The sequence below is a fragment of the Octodon degus genome, unplaced genomic scaffold (assembly GCF_000260255.1).
Source record: "Octodon degus isolate 3935 unplaced genomic scaffold, OctDeg1.0 scaffold00123, whole genome shotgun sequence".
Taxonomy (NCBI): domain Eukaryota; kingdom Metazoa; phylum Chordata; class Mammalia; order Rodentia; family Octodontidae; genus Octodon; species Octodon degus.
The window spans coordinates 4,009,729-4,031,891 of NW_004524699.1; the positions used below are offsets into that span (position 1 = coordinate 4,009,729).

The window sequence follows — 22,163 nt, forward strand, 5'->3', positions numbered from 1 at the left end:
GCTGGGGGATTGAACTGCGGTCCCTGTGCTTTGCTAAGCTTGTTCTAAGTAGTGCTTTAGACCACTGAGCCATCTCACCAGCCCCTAATGTATTATTTTTTAACCGCCACCTGCCATACTTCTATCCCACAGGCAGAGAGCAGCCTATCAGGCAGCCCTGATCCCTGGATCTCGCTAAGGTGCCCAGGCTCAACCCTAATGTGTGTTTCTCCTGCCTCAGCCTCCCTGAGCACCCGGATAGCAGGCATGGAACTGGCTATATTTTGTTCCTCTTGTAGTAAAGAAAATGTGAAGCCATTGCCACCTGGTCATCTGTGACACATAGAAGATGTTTCACAGGAGTGAGTCCCGCAGCTTCCAAACCTGTCTGTCCAGAAAGCTCCAGCTGTTCTTGACTTCGGCAATCAAAGCTTTGGGCTGACATGCACCACTCCTACCTATCTGCATGACAGAGACACAGGGGACAGAGAGCTCTACAACAGTGCTCAGGAACATCTGAAATTTGGGGCCTTCTCACTGGGTTGTATTAGGATGGTTTGACCATCTTAGCCAGTGGGGTGACCCCCTCCCCCAAAGAAAGGCCCCCATCTGCAACGGGGAGCACCTGTGGGAAAAGGGGCCTCTGCTGATTTAAGGATCTGGAGGTGAGACCACCCCAGAGGACTCTTGGCGTTCCTGATCATGACAGAAGAGGAGACAGACAGACGAGGCTGGGTGCGGACTAGGCAAGAGCTAGGAAGTGCCATGGGACACCGGGCCGCCCACAGCTGGAAGAGGCACGAAGGATCCACCCAGGAAATGCACCGCTGCCCCACCCCACACCAGGATCTCAGGCTCTGGGGCTCCACGACACAAGAGAGAACAAAGGTGGAGGAACAAGAGTGCATCCGGGAACCAAGGTCTAGTTGCCCCAGAACGTGGCCTGCTCCCCATATGGGTGGTGACTCTCTACTGAGCTGTCTTCTCTCCCAGTCAGCCAGCCAGCCTTTGCTAAGTAGCGACTGTGCATGGGGTACACGCTAGACACTGTTGTCTTACTTCCTGTCTGTGTCCCAAGCACCTGGCGCAAAGTCCCCCCAAGGTGTCCACTAAATAGCACACAGTAGAGGGCAGAGGAAACAGATGTGGATCTTGACATAAAAACCCCAATACAACCACTACCTGGCTGCGTGATTATGGACACAGACCGCAGGGCCTGTCAATGGGGACAAGAGGTAGTCACTCTCTCCTGTGAGGAGGTGCACTCGAACCTCTGGCAGGGGCTGGGATGCATACCGGGTATTCCTTCCCTTTATGCAAACAAAGCTGGCACGGCGGCACCGCCTGTCATCGCAGCCCAGCACTCCACCAGGCTGAGGAGGGAGGATCATGTGTTTGAGCCCAGCTTTACCGACTTACCAAGACCCAGTCTCAAAGCATAAACAAACCAACCAACGGGGCTAGGAATGTAGCGCAGTGCTGAGCCCTCAGTCCCCAGGACTGCAAAAAACTAAAGCAAAATCCCACAGAGGCCCCCACACCCAGGGTGAGTGACTTCGCTGGGGACGGAGCAGCACTGTGCCTGGCACCAGGCACTGATTCTGCAGGGTCTGGGCTGCTGCTGGTCATGTGGCCACGTGCTAGGCTCGCTGCTGCGGTCCCCCGGCCTCCCTGTCCTCTGCGCTGTGCAGGGAGCGGCTGCAGGCCGACTGTCTGTGACATTGGTGCCAGCACCCAGCGGGCTCCTGCAGTGTCGCGGGAAGCCCCGAGGAAGGCGAAGGCGGCCTCGTTAGTGCTGACCTTGGCGCCCAGCGGCTCCTGATGGATGGGTTGGGAACCCCAACAGGCCCCAGGAAAGCCGCGGTCCCATCCATCACGCAATGGTGTCACCCTGAGCCCTCCCGCCTGGGCCACTGGGAGCCAGCCGGGATAAATCTCTGTCTGGACCGCAGCAGAGCCAAAGGGACCAAGGCAGAGTGTGAAAAATGGCTCCGCCTGGCTGTGGCGACCAAGTCCCGCAGGAGGAGTGAGCCAGCCAGAAGAAGTGTGCAGGCTGAGGAGGAGGAGCCACCAGGCCTCGGCAGCCAGGCTGGCCCTGCATGGGCAGGGTGTCCTGGGGACCGGTGGGTGCCGTCCCCAGCTGGGCCCTTGTGGCAGCTCTCAGCCTTGATTTCCTCGGGGGCCACAGCAGGTGACCCACAGGGAGGGCCCAGGGCTGCAGATGCCTGGGGAACCACTTCCTGGCCTCGGGACCCTGCTCTGGCTCCTGGGAACAGCAGCCTTGTGGACCCAGACAGTGACTGTGGAAGCTGATGGAGCCCAAATACCAGTGCTAACACATGACCTCGGGCCTCAGTTTCCCCATCTATAAAATGGGGGCTTTACCTCCTGCCTTTGTAAAGTTCTGTTTAATGAGGTGATACATTAAAAGCATTCAACAATGTACCCATAGCCAGAAGCACCGCACTCCTACTTATACACAGAAGCCCCCAGAACAAAGTCCTTCCACTCTCAGGACTACTGAGTTGCTGTTTTCCTCCATCTCTTCTCACCCAGCTAAGCAGACTCATTTCTTGTCACGTTCTCTGTCCCACTGGCCCCCTTCCCTGTCCCACGTGCCATCTCCCAGCATCCTCTCCACACTCTCCCACACCATCCTTCCCTGGTGTACAGTGCCTGGCGTTTGCGAGCTTGCGCATTGAGCAAGCTGAACGGAGCACAGCAGTCGCCTCCCTTGTGGCCTCACATAGCCCAGGGGCTCACTTGGTCTCTGAGGGCAGCACCCTGCCCTGCGGATTCTAGCCATCAGCACATGAAGCTGGCTGGGGCAGGGACAGCGACACAGAGCGGTCTGGCCAGTAGCACGGGCACCAGTGGCTTCCTCACAGCCTCTGGGCGTCAAATGCATCTTTTGCCTGCTTTCAGGAGCCGTCTCAAAGCTGCCGCCGCCCGGACAGCCCACGCGATAGCGCCCCGGGGCGCCGGCCATCCGATGGATGGTGGGTGCATATTTTTCTCTTCATGGCCCTGGGCATGGAACTCGGGGCTCCACAGACACCATAGCTGACCCCGAGACAGTCGAGGGTGCAGGCAGGCACGTCCCACCACGCCCCTGTCCCCCCTGGGCCCGAGAGTCTGCAGCAGGGAAGAGTTTACCTGCAGGCGCCTGAGCGCTCGGAGCCCAGGGACTGTGCCGGTGCGCAAGACCAGCAGGAGAGGTCGGCGGCGCCGGTGGGACGCTCATTCCCCGGCTCTGGGCTGGGCTGTGCGAGGGCCACTCGCTCCCCCTTGCGGTCGGCCCAGGTTTCAGGCCTCAGAAAACCGTCTCTAGGCCTCCCCGCCCTTCAGAAGCTATTGCCCGGGCCTCTGTCCCCGCCCCCGTCTCCGCCCCCAGATCTGTACCCGCCCCTGTCTCCTTCACGTCCGGGTCTCAGTCACAGCTCAGCAGCCTGCAGCCCTGAGGTTTCTTATCACTGCCGAGACTACTGCATTGCGACCTCATAGTACGCATGGGATAATTTCAATTGCTTTGCATTTACTTAAGAGTGCTCTGTGTGCGAATATATAGTCTATTTGGAGAATGTCCCGTATGCATCTAAAAAAGAATCTATATTCTGTTGTTAGGTGAAACACTCTGTAAAGGTCTACCAGGTCAATTTCTACACAAGCTTGGTTTAGTTCTGTTATTTCTTTGCAGATTTTTTCCTAGGTGTTTGGTTTTTTTTTTTGTTTGTTTGTTTGTTTGTTTGTTTTTTGTATTTTAGGGTGTTCAGGGTCTCACTACTAGATCGGACTCATAGTGATCCCCCTGTTTACAGCCTCCCAAGAGCTGGGATTACAGGCGCTTGCCACTATGCCCAGTCTCAATTGCTGTGTCAGGGCACCCTGGGGGCGGCACAGCAGGCCCGGGGATCGAAACTCAGCCCCTGCACCTGCTTGCAGGGGCTTTAATCAGCTGAGGTATTTGGCCAGCCCCGATCTATCTCTTTGTGACAGTGGCCTGTGAAAGCCCCCCATTACTATGGTATTATTGATCATTTGATTTTTCGTGTCTGTTAAATTTTGTCTTATATAGGAGGGTGCTCCTGCGTTGAGTGCATATATATTTAGAACTGCTATCTCTTCTTGTAGTTTTCCCTTATCAAGTAGGTAGTGACCTTCTTTATCTCCTTGGATGACTTTTGGTTTGAAGCTGACTTTGTCAGCCAGCAGCGTAGCTACTCCCTCTTATTTCTGACTTCCTGTGGCACCCGGGCTTGTTTTTCATCCTTTGACTTTTAGCCTGTGAATTTCCTTTGGAATGCAATGTTCCTTGTATGCAGCATATTGTTGGATTCGGTTTCCTGTTTTGTTTTGGGGAGGTGTTTTTTGCAGCTGGCTCAGCCTGCCCTGGGGGCTGGGCTGGTGCAACAAGTGGCGCTGGGGATCAAGCTGCAGTCCCTGCGATTGCCTAAGCTTTCCTAAGCTGACGCTTTAGACCACTGAGCTATCTCACCAGCCTTGGATTTTTGTTTCTTAATCCCCTCTGCCAGTCTGTTTCTTTGGATTGGTGAATTGAGGCCGTTTACATTGGCGGTTGTAACTAATGCGTGTTGGCTTATCTTTGTCACGTTATTTGCCTTTGTTGTTGTTGTTGTTATTTTCCTTTTGTAGGTTCTGTACTCTCTACCTCTTTTTAATTACTTGCTCTGTCTGATGGCTTCTTGCTATTGTCCTTGAGGCTGCGATCACTTCTGTCTGTAGAATATGTCAGCACTCTTTGTAGGGTTGGTTTGGCGGTCATGCATTTCTTCAGTTCTGTCACGGCAGGATCTTATTTCGCCATTGGATTTGATAGCTTTGCAGGGGACGTCAACCTGGGCTGGAAGTTATTTTCTTGCAGGACCTGAGATACTTCACTCCAAGCTCTTCTTGATTTGATGGTTTGTGTTAAGAAATCTGCCGTGATTCTGCCGGGCTTCCCATTGTAGGCGATCTGTTTCTTCTCTCCAGCAGCTTTTAATAGTCTATTTTTTTGATGAATTCCTGAGATCTTGATTATTATGTGTCTATTACTGCCTAGAACTTTGGGTGGGAGGTTGGGATTTTGGCCTCAGCTCCAAGGGAAACAAAACCCCTTGCCGGCTGGGCCCGTCATGCGTTTGGAATATAAGTCACCAAGGCAGAGACTCAAACAACCTGTCAGGCAGTGAGCGTTCTTTTTAACAGCCTGTAAAGTTTCCTCCATCCTTCACACATGTCAAAGTCGGGCCGCTGCATGAGTGGCAGCTGGGGGCAGGAGAGTGGCCAGGAGTGGTCCCTGCTCCCTGCAGGGTTCCAAGCACTCACGGACTGAACACCTTCAGGACCCAGGCTGGGGGCCTGACCCGACCACCTGAAAAATGAACTAAGCATTCCTTCAGAGCCACGCAATGCTCCTGGCATAATACTTAGGCCCGAAGGTGGCCATGTCATCATGCAGTCACTCCACAAACATCTGCAGAGGATCTCTAAGCCTTTCTCCTTTTAGACTGATTATGTAGGGTGTTTTGCTACAGTGATGGAAAGCTGGCCTACATAGGATACGTGGGGGGGAGTTCTATGTTTAAGAAAAAACCAACAACAATATCCTGGCTCGGCCTCCTTTTTCAGGTGCACATAAATCTTTGGTACCATCTCTAGCCGTGTCACCTCCGTCCGCGCGTTTGGACTGGCTAGAGAGTCCTGCGGCGGGCAGTGTCACAGGGACTCTGCCCCGAAATCCTCATTCCATGGCAAGGCAAGCACAGGCAAAGAACGAGTCTCCGCGGACCCTGGGGCTCCCCTCTGTAAGTCGGGGAGAAGAGCCCCCGAACAGAGGCTCAAGAGCTGCGCAGAGTCACTGGTGCGCAGGCGCCCTCTGCGGCGCTTCTGCTCGCCTTCTGATGAGCAGCACTCCCAGTAACTGAGCACCGGGCCCACGTGGCACCTGGCGCTCCCAGGGCTGCTGCTCTGAGCGAGGGACAGGTATGGCCCAGCCTTGTGGGTGGCACAGGGCTTCCAAGCTTGCCCGTGGGAGACCCGAGGTGCCGGGCATCGCGCAGCGCCACCAGCTGTGCCCGGCCCGCCGCGCCCCTCCCCCAGCCGGCCTCTGCAGAGCCCACAGTGCGAGCCCAATTAGGAGCAGGAACAATTAAGATGCGCCCCGGGCATGAGAACATCTGTGAACGCTTATTCAGATGCATTAATAATTAAGCACTTCCTTAAGAGTTACACTTCTGGCCTCCGGACATATCTGTTTATAGACCGGGATTGCAGCCTGGCTGGGCCGGCCGGCAACTGAGGAGTCTTCACTGACTCGAACTCTGAGATCTAAGAGAAATGGCACGGAGAGGGCCCGAGCTCTCGCCAGCTGCCCATCCAGGATGTGGCCTTCACAGCCGGCCAGCCACTGTGGGTACCAAGCGGGCTCCACTCCACACAGCCACGCAAGTGTGCAGAACGCTGACGGCCTCCATGGTGACAGGATCCGCCACTCAGGAGTGACTTTTCCCTCCATTCACAGCCGCGTGTGTTAGCAGCATTCTGTGGTCCTTGGGGACTCCGAAAGAGACTGTCACTGACACCAGCAGGACCACACTCCTTGCCTGCATCAGACAGACAGCAGGCATGAGAGAAGTCAGGCCAGGTAAGGACTGGACACCGGGTGTGGTCCTCCTACGCCTCCTCCTCCTTTGAGACAGGGTCTCACTGTGTAGCCCAGGCTGGCCTCAACCCCACAGCCATCTTCCTGCCTCAGCCTCCTGAGTGATGAGCTTCAAGTGTGCACCACCACTCCACCTCTGACTTCTTTTTTTAATGTGGTAACTCGTTCAAAATAAAATTTTTTTAATGATTTCCCAGGCCAAATCAGCATCTCTGCTGACACAGTCCCGGCTGCTGGTTGTGACCACATGTCCTGGGACTGCACACATAGGTCTTGGCTTCCTCCTAGCCTGAGGGTCAGGGACTGGAATGGCTCCCTCTGATTTAGAGAAAACTGGTAACAGGTGACTGGGACTGGGTGACTCTAAATTCAGGTTTGAGTACCAACCAGCACGGAGGGGTTGGCTGAGCGGGAGGAGAGTGTGTGGGAGAGAGGAAAGACAGCTCTGCGTTTGATTCCGCCCAGTGCAGCTCGACCACAGGTGCCAGGCGTGGTGGTGCATGCCTGTCATCCCAGCACTCGGGAAGCTGAGGCAGGAAGATCGCTGTGGGGTTCAGGCCAACCTGGGCTGCATAGCAGGACCCTCCCTGTGTGGGAAAGACAGAGAGAGAGAGAGAGAGAGAGAGAGAGAGAGAGAGAGAGAGAGAGAGACAGAGAGAGACAGAGACAGCATTGGATGCTGGGGTGGAGGGGATGAGCTTCGGCAGCGGCTCTTTGGTGATCATCTCATTTTTGAACAAGCTTGTGTGTATTCAGTCTGGGACCGAGTTTTATCTTTTAACACATCTGTGCCTGATAACTGTACTTGTTTTGTTTCTTGGCTTTATTTATTTATTTAATGGACCCAATCACCCCACAATTCCTTGGAAGTCAAGTGTAATCGGATTTGGTTTTTAACATGCTTTTAAAGTGGGGAAATAAATAGAATTGAGGCTTGTAAAAGGGGATCATTACTGAATGGGCCTCAGCCCCATAACTTTAAAGTAATAGCCCCATTAGGGAGGAGGCGATGATTTTTTAACTGTCCCTGCACATTTATGTCCCTGGGCGGAGGGGTTCTGCCGGCAGCTTGGGCAGCTCAGTAAAAGCTTTTTCGGCAGCCACTTAACCTCCACTTATGAAGAAATAAAGCGAAATTGATGCTGATTTGGGCCTGCTTGGGGGGATATTTCTGTTCCGTAAAAGCCCTTGTGCCTGCAATTTGCGGAGCGGTCCTGTCACATCGGGCAGGGCCGCTGTTGATAAAGATGAAGCTTTATGGCCACAATATTTGCTGCGAACAGCAACCTAATGCAGCATTTTCATTTCTGTGCAATTAATGTTAATGTCTGCTACGAAAATTGTCATTAAATACCATTTTAAAATCCATTCAATTTGCATATGCAAAGCCCATTTGCCATCACAGAAGATGTAGCCGGCACTTCATCACGTCTGGGCCCGGACTCTGGCCGCTTGGTTTTATGGCAGCTGAAGATTGTGTGCTGAAAGGTGGATGATAACGAACGTCCTCGCCGGGCCACACCTGCAGCCCCAGGACCGGAGTGGTGTGTGCATGCCTGCACCAGGCACCACCCCTGCGAAGATGCAGGGTCCACAGGAGAGAAGGAAGGTGCCCCGGGACTCCCGCATCTGGAACCGGCTCAGCGACAGCCTGCTAGTGACCCTGGGAGGTCTCTTTGCCCAGTCACCTGTCTCCTTTTCTAAGCATTCAGCTCCGTGACCACTAATGACTGGTGTGTGGTAACACTTGAACTTGAGGGCCGGTGAGATAGTTCAGCAGAGTAAGCGCCAACTTAGGCAAGCACAGGGACTGGGGCTCCATCCCTGGCAACACAGGCCAGCCTGCCATGCTGGCCCTGCCCCGGGCATACTGAGCCAGCCACCAAGACTGGACGTGGTGGCACACACCAGGTGGGGCCCCCAGAAGGACATGGGCAGTCAGTCAGGATCCAGGGCAGCAGGAAGCAGGGACAGTCACTGGTGTCGGGAAGCAGCCATTCTGGGTGCAAGTTCCAGGGGATGCAAGCATCTCAGCGAACCTGTGACAGTGATGAGTTTGCGCCCTAATGTGACGAAGTCAGGGAATTCTCCCACTGTTCTGGACTACTCCGTTCTGGGGATCCTCCCTGTGGGATAGAACCTCGGTCCCAAATCCTTTCCACCATCTGCCCATGTGGATTATGGGGAAGATTTCTCCAGATGCCCAAGAATGTCATGTGATCAGGCTTGGCCAATCAGAGCATCGGAATCCCAACTCCCCACCCCTTTTCTCATCCTGCCCCGCCCCAGCCAAGGGTTCAAAGGCAGACATGGGACCCAGACCAGGAGGATCGCTACGAGTCTGAGCTGCATAGTGAGACCCTATACCAAATACATTAAAAAAAAAAAAATTGAACTTGAAACTGTAAGCATCCTAGGTGAAGCAGGCCAAGCGCTGCCGTGAAGATGGATGAACTTGCGCCTGTCTGTCAGATACTCATCCTACCCACCTCCTGCACAGATTTTAAGGACAATGAGAGAAAATTGGCCCAAAGGATTAAAGCCAAGATGGCACAACAGGACATTCCCTCTGTGTCACAGAATGCCAGTTACTTAGTGTGACACCCTAGTCACACAGGAGGAAAGAGAAGCCCTGGGGAAAGTGACACAGAGACTGGGAGACACTCAACCTCAGGCTGACCCGGAGCCTGGGTGCCTCCCAACACCACGCTGTCATTGAGACTGGGTTACCAGCATGACCGATCATGTGACCGGGTACAGAAGGCAGGCTCCACGGCCCTGCCCTGGGCATCCTACAAAACTAGAGGGGGACAGTGGAAGGGAGGGAGACCTCAGGGATCAGGGGTGCTCCCGGGAAGGCTGGCTTGGGGTCCTTTCAGAGGCAGAAGAAGACAGTGTACAGACCTTTGGTTAATCCAGCCCAGAAAAGCCTGTCCAGTGACTCTTAAGTGCACGAGACCACAGGGATTGGAAAGCTATGAAGGAGAGGACGCCAGGGTGACCTTTGGAGAGCCTGAGGGTCTCACAGGTAGGACAGTGACCCAGAAGCATGGCAACGTGTGCTTGGGAAACAGCTTGCCAGGCCCCCAAATCACATCTGGGATCCCTGTGGGACTCAGCACGCCCACTTCTTCAGATCCCAAGAGCAGGGACAAGAACACCAGGTATTTGCAGCTCTGTGGGTGACAGCAGAACTCACAGCAACCAAGAGCAGAAACAACCCAGACATCTACTCATGGAGGACAGGTCAAGGAATAGCGGTCCAGACACACACCGGAATGCCCCTCAGGCTCAGGGGGAATGCCCTCGCAGGTCACACTAGACCCCGCGAACCTTGAAGAGGTGGTAAGTGGCATAAGCTGGCACCAACGAGCACATGTGGCCTCCACTCATAGGCGGTCCCTGGATCCGTCCATGTCACAGACAAGGAAACTGGGTGAACACTGGTCACCAAGTGCTGCCCTAGGTGCTTCATGGGGCAGAATTGCAGACTGGCAAGAAGAGAAAGTGGTGGAGACCGGCTGCAGGGTACCAGCATGCTGTTCACCACGGAGCTGGCCACGTGGAAACTGCTGAGATGATTTCTGTCACACGAATCTCACCACAATAAAAATAGGAAAAGCGAAAACGAAAAACAAGGAGGGAACCATAAAAAAAAAAAAAAAAAAAGGAAAGTAAGGTAGGTAAAGGGAGTCAGGTATGGACAGAAGGAAGCATGGCAGATGGGCCGGGGATTCGGCTTTGAAGAAGGGCACAGCCAGGTGGGCCCCCCAGAAGGACACGGGCAGTTGGCCAGGATCCAGGGCAGCAGGAAGCAGGGACAGTCACTGGTGTCGGGAAGCAGCCATTCTGGGTGCAAGTTCGAGGGGATGCAAGCATCTCAGCGAGGACTAATCTGTTTTGGGGATCCTCCCTGTGGGATAGAACCTCGGTCCCAAATCCTTTCCACCATCTGCCCATGTGGATTATGGGGAAGATTTCTCCCAGATGCTCAAGAATGTCATGTGATCAGGCTTGGCCAATCAAAGCATCGGAATCCCAACTCCCCACCCCTTTTCTCATCCTGCCCCGCCCCAGCCAAGGGTTCAAAGGCAGACATGGGACCCAGACCTGGCTAGCCACAGAGCCTGGCTCAGGGACAAACACATGACCTACTGGACCAAAATACATTGCTCTTAAGGATTTTGTGCCTTCTAAATCATTCTTGCTGGGTTTACTAAGAGAATGTGATTCAGAATGCAACTGCTACTGGCCAGATAGCAGGCAAGGAAGAAGCTTGTTGGAGAAGGAAGCCCAGAGCTGGAAGCACAGGTGCCGCGTGCAGGTGACATGCTGACTGTCTGGGAAGCTCCGCCCCGCGGGCTTTTTGATCAGAGAAATTCCCTTTAAAAAGTCAAGGTACTCCTGCCTAGCTCCCGTGAGGTCCTGAGTTCCATATCCAGAAGAAAGAAAGAAAGAAAGAAAGAAAGAAAGAAAGAAAGAAAGAAAGAAAGAAAGAAAGAAAGAAAGAAAGAGACTCAAGGCACTTTGGGCTTTGATTCTACACAACCACATTCTATTTTAATAGAAGGACATTAGTGCTGGGATCAGGTCATGGGTCAATTGCTGGGGGCAAGGGACTCAGATGTCCTGATTGGCCAGGCCTAGTCACATGACCCTCCCTGGGTCAAGGGTGAAGCTGGTTTCCACAGTCCACATGCGCTGAGAGGGAAAAGTAGAGATGGGTTAGAGTTCATGGAGAGAAAAATCTGATGGCAGGAAGTCTGCGTAGAGGATGACACCAGTTAGCAGGTGCGTTAGGGTGGTGACTGTGAGGGCCTGTGGAAGCCCAGAGAGCAGTGAGGGGTTCTTCTGGGGTCCATGCAAAAAAAGATGGGACACTGCATAGGGTACACGATTCTAAAAGTCCTTTTCTGTTGTCACTCCCCGAGCCGCCTAGCTCCTGCCTAGTTCTGTGTGGGCTGTGAGTCCCCGCTGGCCTGGCAGGGGTGCAAGCCCTGGGCCACTTCCATCTTGCAGAGGTGCTTTGCAGCGTTGTCGCTGTGAGGGCGGGACTTGGGGGGATGAGGACCTCGGGATCCCCCCTCCAGCCCATCTGATCTGCAGCCAGGCAGAGTCGAGCTCCTTCCGGAGGAGGCTCGCCCACGCCCACCCGCGGCTTCCAGGGCTGCAGGCACAAGCCGTCTTTATCTGACTGGCTGCTGTTGTACAAGCATTTCCATTTGCAAGATTTCATTAAGCTGAGCACTTAGGCACATCACTATTTTCAAACTTAATAAAATAATAAAATGAAAATTTAAAAATCTCACAGCTCTTGGACATTCAATATGTGCACATCATTTTAACCCCCGCAACTGCCCACATTTATTGAGTGCCGTCTCCCGGCCACGACGCCAAGCCTCTGCGCTACTGAAACCTCTCAGCCACACCAGGAAGCAGGTGCTGGTGCATCTCCATTGACAGATGCAGAAACTGAGGCAAGTGTCCCGCAGTTACTTGCGGCCAGAGCCTGTGTTGTGGCCACACCAGGCTGGTGCCGGGCTGGGGTAACCTGGCGGGTCCTCACCTCCCTCGATCAGGTTCTTAGCCCCACTGAGAGCAGACAGACGTCCCCATCAGTATGGACGAGAGACAGAGACGTCAGCTCGCAGTGCATGCCACCCCTGCCAAGCAAGTGCTCAGCTCGGCACAGGACAGCTTTTGGGGCGAGGGGCAGCTAGCCCCCCAGGAAGCACTGCTCCCCCATGCCCCTCTGACATGGCTCCCGGCTGCAGCCACCACCCTCCCAGCCCTAGTGAGCGATGCATTCCCAGAGCCATGCTCTCACCGAGCCCTGATCCCGAACGTCATGTTGGGAGGGATGGCAGGTGGCTCCTTCAGGCGCCGGTCATCCTGATCACTGATGCGGATGTCATTAAGTCTGCGGTAGAGGATGTTCTCCCGGGCAGTGACCAGACCAGCTTTCACGGCCCCTCGATTCATGGCGATGTAACTCCGGGTCAGCTCCTGGGGGCAGGTGGGCTGTTGCTTGTACACATTCCAGTGCCCAATGGCTAAGGATGGGGGAGACAGAGCCACAGGCAGTTTCAGGGGGAGCCAAGCACCTTGGGCTACAAAACATTGAGAGCCCCACACCCCAGCCTGCTGGGTGTCAGTCCTGCAAGGTCCTGGGGAGCATATGGTGGCCCAAGTGGGAGGGATCAGGAGCCTCAGGGATCCCAGGGGAGTCCGGCCATCCCACAGGGAGACGGGGTGCCCGCCCTCCGTCACCGCTGGGCCATCAGAGCCCTGGTCCTGAACTCTCCCATGTTCACAGCTGGAGTGGCCCAGAGCTCTGGGACCCCTTCCCAGGGCGCCCTTACCCCTTCCCTGGGCCCCAACCTGGACCCTCTTTGTTCTCCCCATCTTGGCCAAGCCCTGGGTTTCACCACACAGCTGCCCAGACTTGGAGTCCCAGATCTGTGCTGCAGAGCTGGGGCTCCTGGGCGATGGATAGCCCTGGAAAGAGGCCTGCGTCAACCCTGTCCACCCCTGAGCCCTGAGCGCTCCTCACCTTCTGGGACCCCTCCATCCAGTCCCCGGATGTAGAGGCCGTAGTTGAAATCAATACCAGGCAGGCTGCAGCTCCTTTCCCGGGGTTTGCCAAGCTCTGCCTGTAGGACAAAGAGCAAAGGTGAAGGGTGTTATCTCAGCCCTCTTAGGTATACCAGGAGAGGAATCAGCCTGCAGGTGGGACTGCGGCGGCAGCAGGCGACCAGCTCAAGAGGAGGCACCTGGAAGCCACAGGGAGGCAGAGGGGGAGGACCTCCTACTCAGCTCTTCCTTTCTACCAAGGATACCCCAGGCCCTCACCTGCAGCACAGAGGAAGTCAGTTCTTCCTTGAAGCCTTTCTGTGGGGTGGGGACACAGTGACAGCACCCACTGCCACTTTTGGGCACCCGGACTGCAAGTCCTACCCACTGGGTCTCTGGTCGACCCTTCCTCAAGGCTTGGAAGGAAACGGCTGTTTTATGAACCTGGGGGCATCACCCCTGGGGTGGCTGTGCCACAATGACCCCAGATCTTGGGGGGCTCCACCCCACGGGTGCTGAGAGCACCATCCACTGAGCACATGTGAGTTCTACTTCCAGACCCAACACCCAGTTCCTCTCTGCCTCCCTCAGTCAGTACTGTCTGCCTCCTGAAGACACTAAAAGAAGTGAAGCTCACACAGTAGGAAGTGGTAGACCTGGAATTCGAACCCTGGCCCTGTCTGCAGCCCACACTCAGTTCCATGGCCCAAATAAACACGAAGGAGCCTCGGTTTCTGTGGCGAGTATGGGGTGCCCAGGCTCAGGTAGAGCTCGGGCTGCAGTGTGTGGTCTCTCAGGATGGCCCCTCCAGGCCCACCTAAGGCTGCCCTGGGTCTGGCGGGCTCCAGCTGCACGGCTGCCATCTCCTCACAGTGGCCGAGGTCCACCCTGCACCGCCCAGCCCCACCCCTGCAGCCCCGCCCCCATCCCGCAGTCCCTGTGCAGCCTCAGCTTCCCCTTCTTCAGGCCATGCCTCTTCCTGGCTGCTCTCTGGGTGCAGATGCGCACACTCTCCCCTGGAAGCCAACTGTTCTGCTCTGTTCATCTGGGGCTCAGAAATTAAGAGCCATCCGTGCTTCCACGATGTCCAAGCTGGACCATCTTGCCTGGGTTATGAATTCCTCCACAGCTGGAGCCATGGATTCCACTCACACAGCCTCTGTAGCGAGTGCACTATAAAAACCTCCTCCTCTGGGCAGGCTTCTTGGATTGGCATGGGTCCCATGAGCCTCCTCGTTACCAGGGCTCTGTCGTGGACTGTGCCCGCCTTGCAAGTTCACAGGGACGCCGAGGGGATTTGTGGTTATGGGAGCTGGGCTAGGTGAAGGAGTGGAACAGTGGGGGAGAGTGGGCAGGGCTGTGTCTTTGTGGGAGGTGATAAAACTGTTTTACAAGTGATTATGGGGAGCCACAGGTACTGACAGAGGCTTGTAATCCCAGAAGTCTGGGGGGGACGCAGGCAGGAGGATCACAAGTTCAAGCCCAGCCTGGGTATATCTTTTTGTTTGTTTGTTTGTTTTTGGTGGAACCGGGGATTGAACTCAGGCCCTTGCACTTGCCAGGGAAGTGCTTATTCCACTGAGTCATCTCCCTGGCCCCAGTGATCATCATATATATATATGCTTGTTTTGTAGCCTGGGTAATTTAAACAATTTAGTAAGAGCCTAAAACAGTACACTGAGGATGTAGCTCAGGGCAAAGGCCCTGGGTTATATTCCCAGTACAAAAGCAAACAAAACCACAATTGATTATGGTGATAGCTGTACAACTCGGTGAACACACTAAGGCCCAATAAGTTGTACCTTCAAATGGGTGAATTGTATGGTGTGTGAGGAGTTACATCTCAAACAAAGCCACCAGAAAATGACAGAGTAGCATAACTGGGTCAGTAACTGGTCGGTGATCTGCTAAAGTCTGTCTGCCCTAAGGAGACTCTGTGTCCCATGAGGACGGGGATCTTATCTTCATTAAGGTTTCTGCAGTACTGGGGACAGGACCAGGGTGCTCTACCACAGACCTACTCTCCCAGCCCTTCTTATTTTTGGTTTTGACACAGGGTATATCAAAGTTGCCCAAATTGGCTTTGAGCTTTAGATATTCCTGCCTCGGCCTCCTCAGTAGCTAGGATTACAATCGATGTATACCACCCTGCTTAGTTAGCTACTGATTAATTTTTAAAGTTAACTTTCTAAAATTTGATTTTACATTTTTAAGCAGTCTTAGGTTCACAGAAAAGTTGAACAAAAGGCACAGAGATTTCAAGCATATGCCACCAATCTTTACTCTTACCTTTCTTTTCCTAGAGCTCAGGCTAGAAAGGGACTAAGGGAAAGATGGAAGGAAGAAGGGAAAAGAAGGAAGGGAAGGAGGGAAGGAGGGAAGCAGGAGGGCAAGCAGGCAGGCTTTCTGTCTCAGTTCAGGCTCCTGGGTCCCCTTGTCACGCCCGGGAGGGCTTACACAGTCACCACCATCACCAACATGTCTGACAGCCCCGCAGGCTGGCCCAGCAGACCCAGTGTCAGGGAGAATCTGCTGCAGTGTTCAGACAGATACCTCACACATAAGAGGAGGCAGAAGTAACCCTGCTTATCCCCTGCTCATAAGGGCACTAATCCCATGGCAGGGGCCCCATCCTCACGACCTAAACACCTCCAGGGCCTGCCTCCTAACACCATCTCACTGGAGTAAGGGTATTAACATGAGTCTGGAGATACATTGTACAGCCCAGAACTGCACACTTGGAGACTACAGGCTCTCCACACTCAGCCACTCTTCTCTCTCCTCTCCTCGCAAGCCCCAGACCCCCTCTCTCTCACTCTCTGGAGCCATGGCAGGTGTAAGGCCCCCTGCTGGGTGCTTTGTTTTGGTTTCCTTCCACAAGACTAGCCTGGAAGGCAGGCAGGGCTCTGGCCTCTTATTTGTTTATAATGAGGATGCCATGATCCAATCTCTCCAGCGACCGCTGGGAAAGTTAATTAAAATGTGACTTCTCCAGGAGAGGCCCCTGCGTCCTCCGTCCTCCAGCGCAGGTGCAAGTGGGCTGACTTCCAGCTGGCGGGGAGAGAGAGACAGACTCCGGAGCTGGCCCCACCCTCCAGCAGGGGCCAGGAAGCAGGCAGGGACCTTGATCTCTGTGTTCTTGAGACTGGTGGCCTGGGAATCAGGAACTGCTGGAGACTGGAGCTGTGCGGACTCATCCCAGCTGGAGGCCTCCTCAGGCCTCTGCTCCATAAATAGCTAGTTACAGTCAGCAAGCCCAGTGCTGGGAGTTCTAAGGTAAACGAAATAGACACGGCTCTTGCTCTCATGAAATTCACTGTTTTGCAAAAAAAAAACCAACCAACCAAAAAAAACCCCAATCAACTGAAGACAGTGAAGGGTGCCAGGGAGTGTGAGGAGCCATGTAGAGTCCCCGCTCTATCATATGAGTCCACATAGTGAGAGAAGATATGTGCAGAGTATCTATCTGACAAAGGACTTGTAGCCGTCACATGTAAAGAGCAGACATGAGCCAATAAGAAAGGGCAGGTTCTTCTTTAGAAACAGGAGCAAGAGTTGGACAGGTCCTTCACTAAAAGGACGTCCAGTGGTCAAGATCCACATGACAAGGTGCCGGACCTCAAGGAAGCACAAAACAGCCGCCCACAGCTCAGAGGAGGGCTTGGAGGAATCCGGATACTTGTGGCCTTTGTGCTCCCTGTTGGACACCAACAGACACAACAGTGCACACACCCCAAAATGTATGAGAATGATCCCGACAACTCAACTCATGACAGGCCACCCCAGAAATGGAAATTATCAACACTGGGGGGTAGGGGGTGTGAGGTTGTGCCTCTGCGTTTCACAGGAAGTTGTATACCAACGTCGGTCTTCAAGGGGCGAGATTTTTGTCTCCTGGGGACACCTGACCACATGTGAACACTTCGGGGGGGGGCACTGATCTTTGGTGGGTAGATAGGGGCCAGAGACCCTGCTCCCCGCCTGCTCCCCGCCTGCAGCACACAAGAGAGCCACAACAGTCTGTGAGGTGGTGTCCACCTCCAGGCACCCTCTATGTTGAGGTGACAATGCGCATGGCCCTCCTGCAGTGGGGGTGACCCAAGCCAGGCTCATAGCTCCTCCCTCTGCAGGAAGTTGAGACCTGGCACACCCCGCCTCAGGTTTGGGAAGTCAGGGGTGCAGGGCTCTGAATGAGGCTATAAAGTGAGAGCTGCACCAAGGGCCTTCGGGACGCTTACACCCATCACGCAAGGTGATGTCTCTTCTGCGCCCATTTCACAGGCGAGGAAACAGAGGCCTTGGGCCTTGCATGCTCAGGGCCGGGGAAGCAAGGGTTCTGTCTCCATTCTGTGGTTAGTGTGCACTGCCTGGGGCAATGGATGCCTTCTCGGGTGCAGAGCTTCGCTCTGCAGCAGGAGTTCACTCCTGCTGAGAGGCGCAGTGTGCACGCCAGCTCCCTATACGATTTGGGTGGGTGCGTGGCACCGGTCTCAGCCACTGTCATCACCAAGAAGGCGCAGCTGAGAGCCGCAGCTTAGGGGAGGAGAGATTCATCTTGGCTCAAATGTAGAGGTCACAAAGGGCTGGGCAAAGTTCTGCCTTGGAGGAGAGTAGTCCACGTCACTGGCTCTGAAGCAGCCAGCCAAAGGGCAGGGTTAACGCATCCAGGCCCTGCTCTGGAGACCCGCCTTCAACCAGGCCTGCCTCCATCCAGACCCCGCCTTCAACCAGGCCCCGCCTCCAGTCAGACTCCGCCTCCAACCAGGCCCCACTTCCAAACAGGCCCCGCCTCCAACCAGACTCCGCCTCCAACCAGGCCCCACTTCCAAACAGGCCCCGCCTCCAACCAGACTCCGCCTCCAACCAGGCCCGAAATCCAATGCCAGCAGTAGCAGCCCCACAATCCAAGGAATGCCTCCCAAAACCCCACCTGTGAGCACCAAAGGTTCTCGGCACAGAAGGTTTTCAGCACATCTAGACATGAAGCTAACAGTCTCACACCCAGGGCAGCTCGGCAGAGGTCCCTGTCTGACTTCCAGACAGGCTGGGGGGTGTGGGAAGAGCTGTCACTTGGGAAAACCCTCTATACACAACAGCTAGGTCTTGCCTGGATCTGGGGACAGTGGCCAGGAAAAGAAAGATACGGGTCTTGGACTGACATTTCGGGAGAACTGACCTGGAGAGATTCCAGGGGGCAACAGGGAAGGACAGGAGCCCAGAGTGTGCTGAGGCTTTGTGGGAGCAGGGTTTGCCTGGTGGTTCACGGGAGCCTGCTGGGACCTGTAGGCAACAGCGCATCTGGGTGTCTCTGGGATCTGGGATGCTGGCTAAGTCTGACACAACCTGATCCTGAACTTCTAGACACGGGCAAGCCGCTTGTGACAGCTGTCTGAGATCAGCAGCCACCACTAAGCAAAAGGAACTTGATGTCTGAGGATCACTGGGTTTCCATGGCAATCCATCTACCAAACAGATGGGACTTAGCCACAGATCTCAGTCACCCAGGTCACCAATCAGTCTGCCCATCCACCCAGGACAGGTGGGAAATGCCACCTGCAGATACAACAAGGGTCTCCCGGCCAGCACTTGGGCCGGGCCGTGCAAAGGTCCTGGGGCAGACGGCACACAGGAGCTACAGGGCCATGCAGAGCCTGGGGGCACCTGCTCCCCACTGTGATTCCTGACAGCCAGCAGAGAGTAAAAAGCAAGAGAACAGCACTGACTGTATCCCTCCTACACCAGGACAGCGGGCGCCTGGGGACTTCCTCAGCAGCTGTTGCAGTTTGGGGTCTTGCAAGGGGGAACAATTTCATATGGGGCACATAGTTTATAGAATTATTTTAAAATAATCACCCAAATAATCATATACAAAAAGAGTGCAGGAACTCTGTCCATACACTAAAGACCAAAGAAGCCAGCTGAAGGCTTGGAGTCCACGGCAATGTCCTGCATGAGTCCAGCTGAAGCCCCAGAGCCCAGGACAGTGCCCCCCATGAGTCCATCTGGAGGCCAAGAGCCCACGACAATGTCTCATGCAGGCTTGTTTTATGGATCTGCACTGGGAAGGCCCAAAGGTCGATGGTGGAAGCTAGAAAGTCTGCGCCTGCGGGATGAAGGATCTGTGCCAGCAGGCTGAGGGGGCTGCACTGGAGCCAGGAAGCGACGCTCCAAGTAAGCACCAGCGCTGCCCCGAAAAGTACTACAGCCGTCCTCAGTGACAGTGAAGTCCCGAGCCCCTCCCACAGTAACAGCTGAGTTCCCATAAAGAAAGCCAACACTACAGGCTTCTCCAGGGGACTGAGCTGTGTACCATCTTCCCCTCCGGATCCAGGAAGCGATGCTCACAGCGAAGGACCAGAGCTCCCCCAAAATGAATCGCAGGCGACCAAGCTGGTTCAGTTCAGCTGGGTATGACAATCCCCGACGGCGGCCCTCTTCTTGGTGCACTAAGCATGTGCCCAGAGCTCTCTGTTCCTCCAGGTCCTGTTGGGGCAGGTTTCCCATTTTATTTTATGGATGGGGAAACCGAAGCTCATAGAGGTCCACTCATGCTTGTGCAGGGCCATCCAGGCAACAGAAGGACCAGCTAGGGTTAAATCTGCCTCCCTCGGACCCTTGCCTCTCACCACATCTCTGTAAGGGAGACTTCGCTGCCCCCACTGCACAGACAGGAAAGTGAGGCCCGAAAAGGCAAAGCACTCCTGATGCCCCCTGGGCTCAAGCCCTTGCATTTCTCATGTCTTTTGGGTGAGTTCTTTGTTTTGTTTTTTGTTTGTTTGTTTGTTTGTTTTGGTGGAACCAGGGATTGGACTCAGGCCCTTGCACTTGCCAGGGAAGCGCTTATTCTACTGAGCCATCTCCCCAGCCCCTTTTAGGTGAGTTCTTAAGATTTCATACTCAACATCCTTGCTGTCTCTGTCTTACGAGAGCAAGCCTTGATTGTGCAGAGCCGGGAGCTGGGAAAGCCAAGGACCACGTGAGCATGGCTCGCCCACCCACGGGAATCCCTTGCCCCAGGGTTCAGAAAGAAAAGGTGGACGCCAAACGCCAGCTCGAGTCTGGCCACCCCACCCCTTGCAGCTGCCTTCAGACTGTGCCTTTCCCCTGGTTTGCTCTCACACCATGGCTTGGCTGGAACACAGCTCTGGGTGACAGCTGTCCCCATCAGCAGACAGCTTCATTAAACCTGATTAAGATGTCATCCCTCTCCGCCTTATTTCCCGTCTCTCCACTCTAATTAAAACCATCTCTCTCCATGTCCCAGGGGGTCCTGAGGTTCTCCAGGCTCTTCCTGTAGCAGTGGCTCCCTCCACTTTTGGACAGGAGGGATCAGGCCCGGAACCTGCTGTGGGAGCTGGCGGCAGGCAACCCAGAGCGGGCACACCCAGAGGATGTGCCACCAGTGGCATTCCCTTCTGCTTTGCTGGGAAGGTGCCTGAAACAAAGGCCTGGAGGCTGGAGCCTTGGGAAGCCCCTTTGCAGGGGCAGTGTCTGCCAAGCATGTGACCCAGCCTTGTGACTCCAGTGGAACTGAGTCCCACCCTCTTCCTCTGAGGGACTCCATTTCCCACTAAATAAGTGAAAATGAGTGAAATCAGTCAGCTTTGTTGCTTAGATGGCTCAAGCCAGAGCTTGCTGTGGACTAATGGCCCAACAGCCTTCTCCAAAATGTCAGCCTCAGACGCCCACCATCCAGACAGAGGCCTCAGGAGCCCCGCCACTTCCACCCCCCGGTGACAGGCACCACTGTCCCTCTAGCCCCTTGACTGAGCTAAATGCATGTTTATTCACCAGTTGAAAAGCTGTCACTCCTCCTGGCATCCCATTAAAGCACAGTTAGGTGAAATCCAGTTATTGCCTCGTAGTTAATAACTAAATATCTGTGTATCGCTCTCCCCACGCATACGAGGCACAGGCGCACTGCCGTGCGCTCGCCAGGACAGTGCATTATTGTAAAACAATTTAAGATCCTCCAGCAGAAAGCACAATATAAATGCAAATTGTGATTGCTATTAGCATAAAGGATATTTATTTATTTCCATAATGAGTGTCTCAGATAAACAATCATGTAAAATAAGGCGAGCAGGCATCAAAGGCCGCAGGCACTGGCTCAGAAGCCCCGGGCTTTGAACCTTGTGCGTCGTCTGAGTGGCAGCTGAACAGCGCAGGCGATACTAAAAAGCCACACACAAGAAGGCCACATCCATATGTGATCAAAGGCAGATAAAATAATGTCAAGTGAGAAAAAAAAAAGACACAGCAGGATTCAAAATTTTACATACACTACTTTTCCAACCATGTTAAAAATAGGAGCGAAACCAAGGAATGTAAGTGTGGTGTAAATGTGGTTAGAGATGTCAGCTTCCCTGAGATTTTTGCTTTATTCACTTTCTAAGACAGGGTCTCTCTCTGCAGTCCAGGCTGTCCCCGAGCTCAGTGTAGCCCAGGCTGTCCTCGAACTTGCAGCGATCCCCTTGCCTCAGCCTTTCTAGTACTAGGTTCACAGGTGTGCACCACGCGCCTGACCAACATTGTACTCATTAAAAAATTATGAAAATGCAGTTCCATGATACATGTCTGTTTGTTCATTAAGAAGTTACACAGTAGGCTCTGCTGCTCCTTAGAACCCCGCGGCAGCAAGTGCACAGCCTGGGCTGGGTGGCTGGGGTGGGAGGCGGAGTCGTGCAGGGGAATACTGAAGTCCGCTGGGGCGGAGTGGGGGGGGCCGCCGCCTCAATCAAGCCGCACAAAGCTGCGGTCAGTTCCCAGCTCTGCCCTTTCCAAAGCATGACCTCAAGCAGCACACTTGAACTGTGTCCCTCTGTCCTCCCCTGCCCAGTGACACAGATGCGCACAGTGCCCAGCATCCGGCCCAGGAGGCGCGTGAGCTTTGTGAACAGGGTCTGCTGTTGGTGGTGTCGCTGTCAGGACGACCCAGCACCTCGAG

General features: G+C 54.4%; 1 protein-coding gene across 2 annotated transcripts in view; it reads right to left on the bottom strand.

Moving 5' to 3' along the window:
* The window catches only part of Cfap77 (cilia and flagella associated protein 77), a 134,452-nt gene that overhangs the window by 41,308 nt on the left and 70,981 nt on the right, over positions 1–22,163 (bottom strand). For both annotated transcript variants that reach the window (XM_004640435.2, XM_023700544.1), the window contains exons 2-3: positions 13,197–13,296; positions 12,471–12,696 (exon numbers count right to left, since the gene is read on the bottom strand). In XM_004640435.2, the coding sequence (XP_004640492.1) occupies positions 12,471–12,696; positions 13,197–13,296 (326 nt within the window). The remainder of the gene's footprint in view (positions 1–12,470; positions 12,697–13,196; positions 13,297–22,163) is intronic.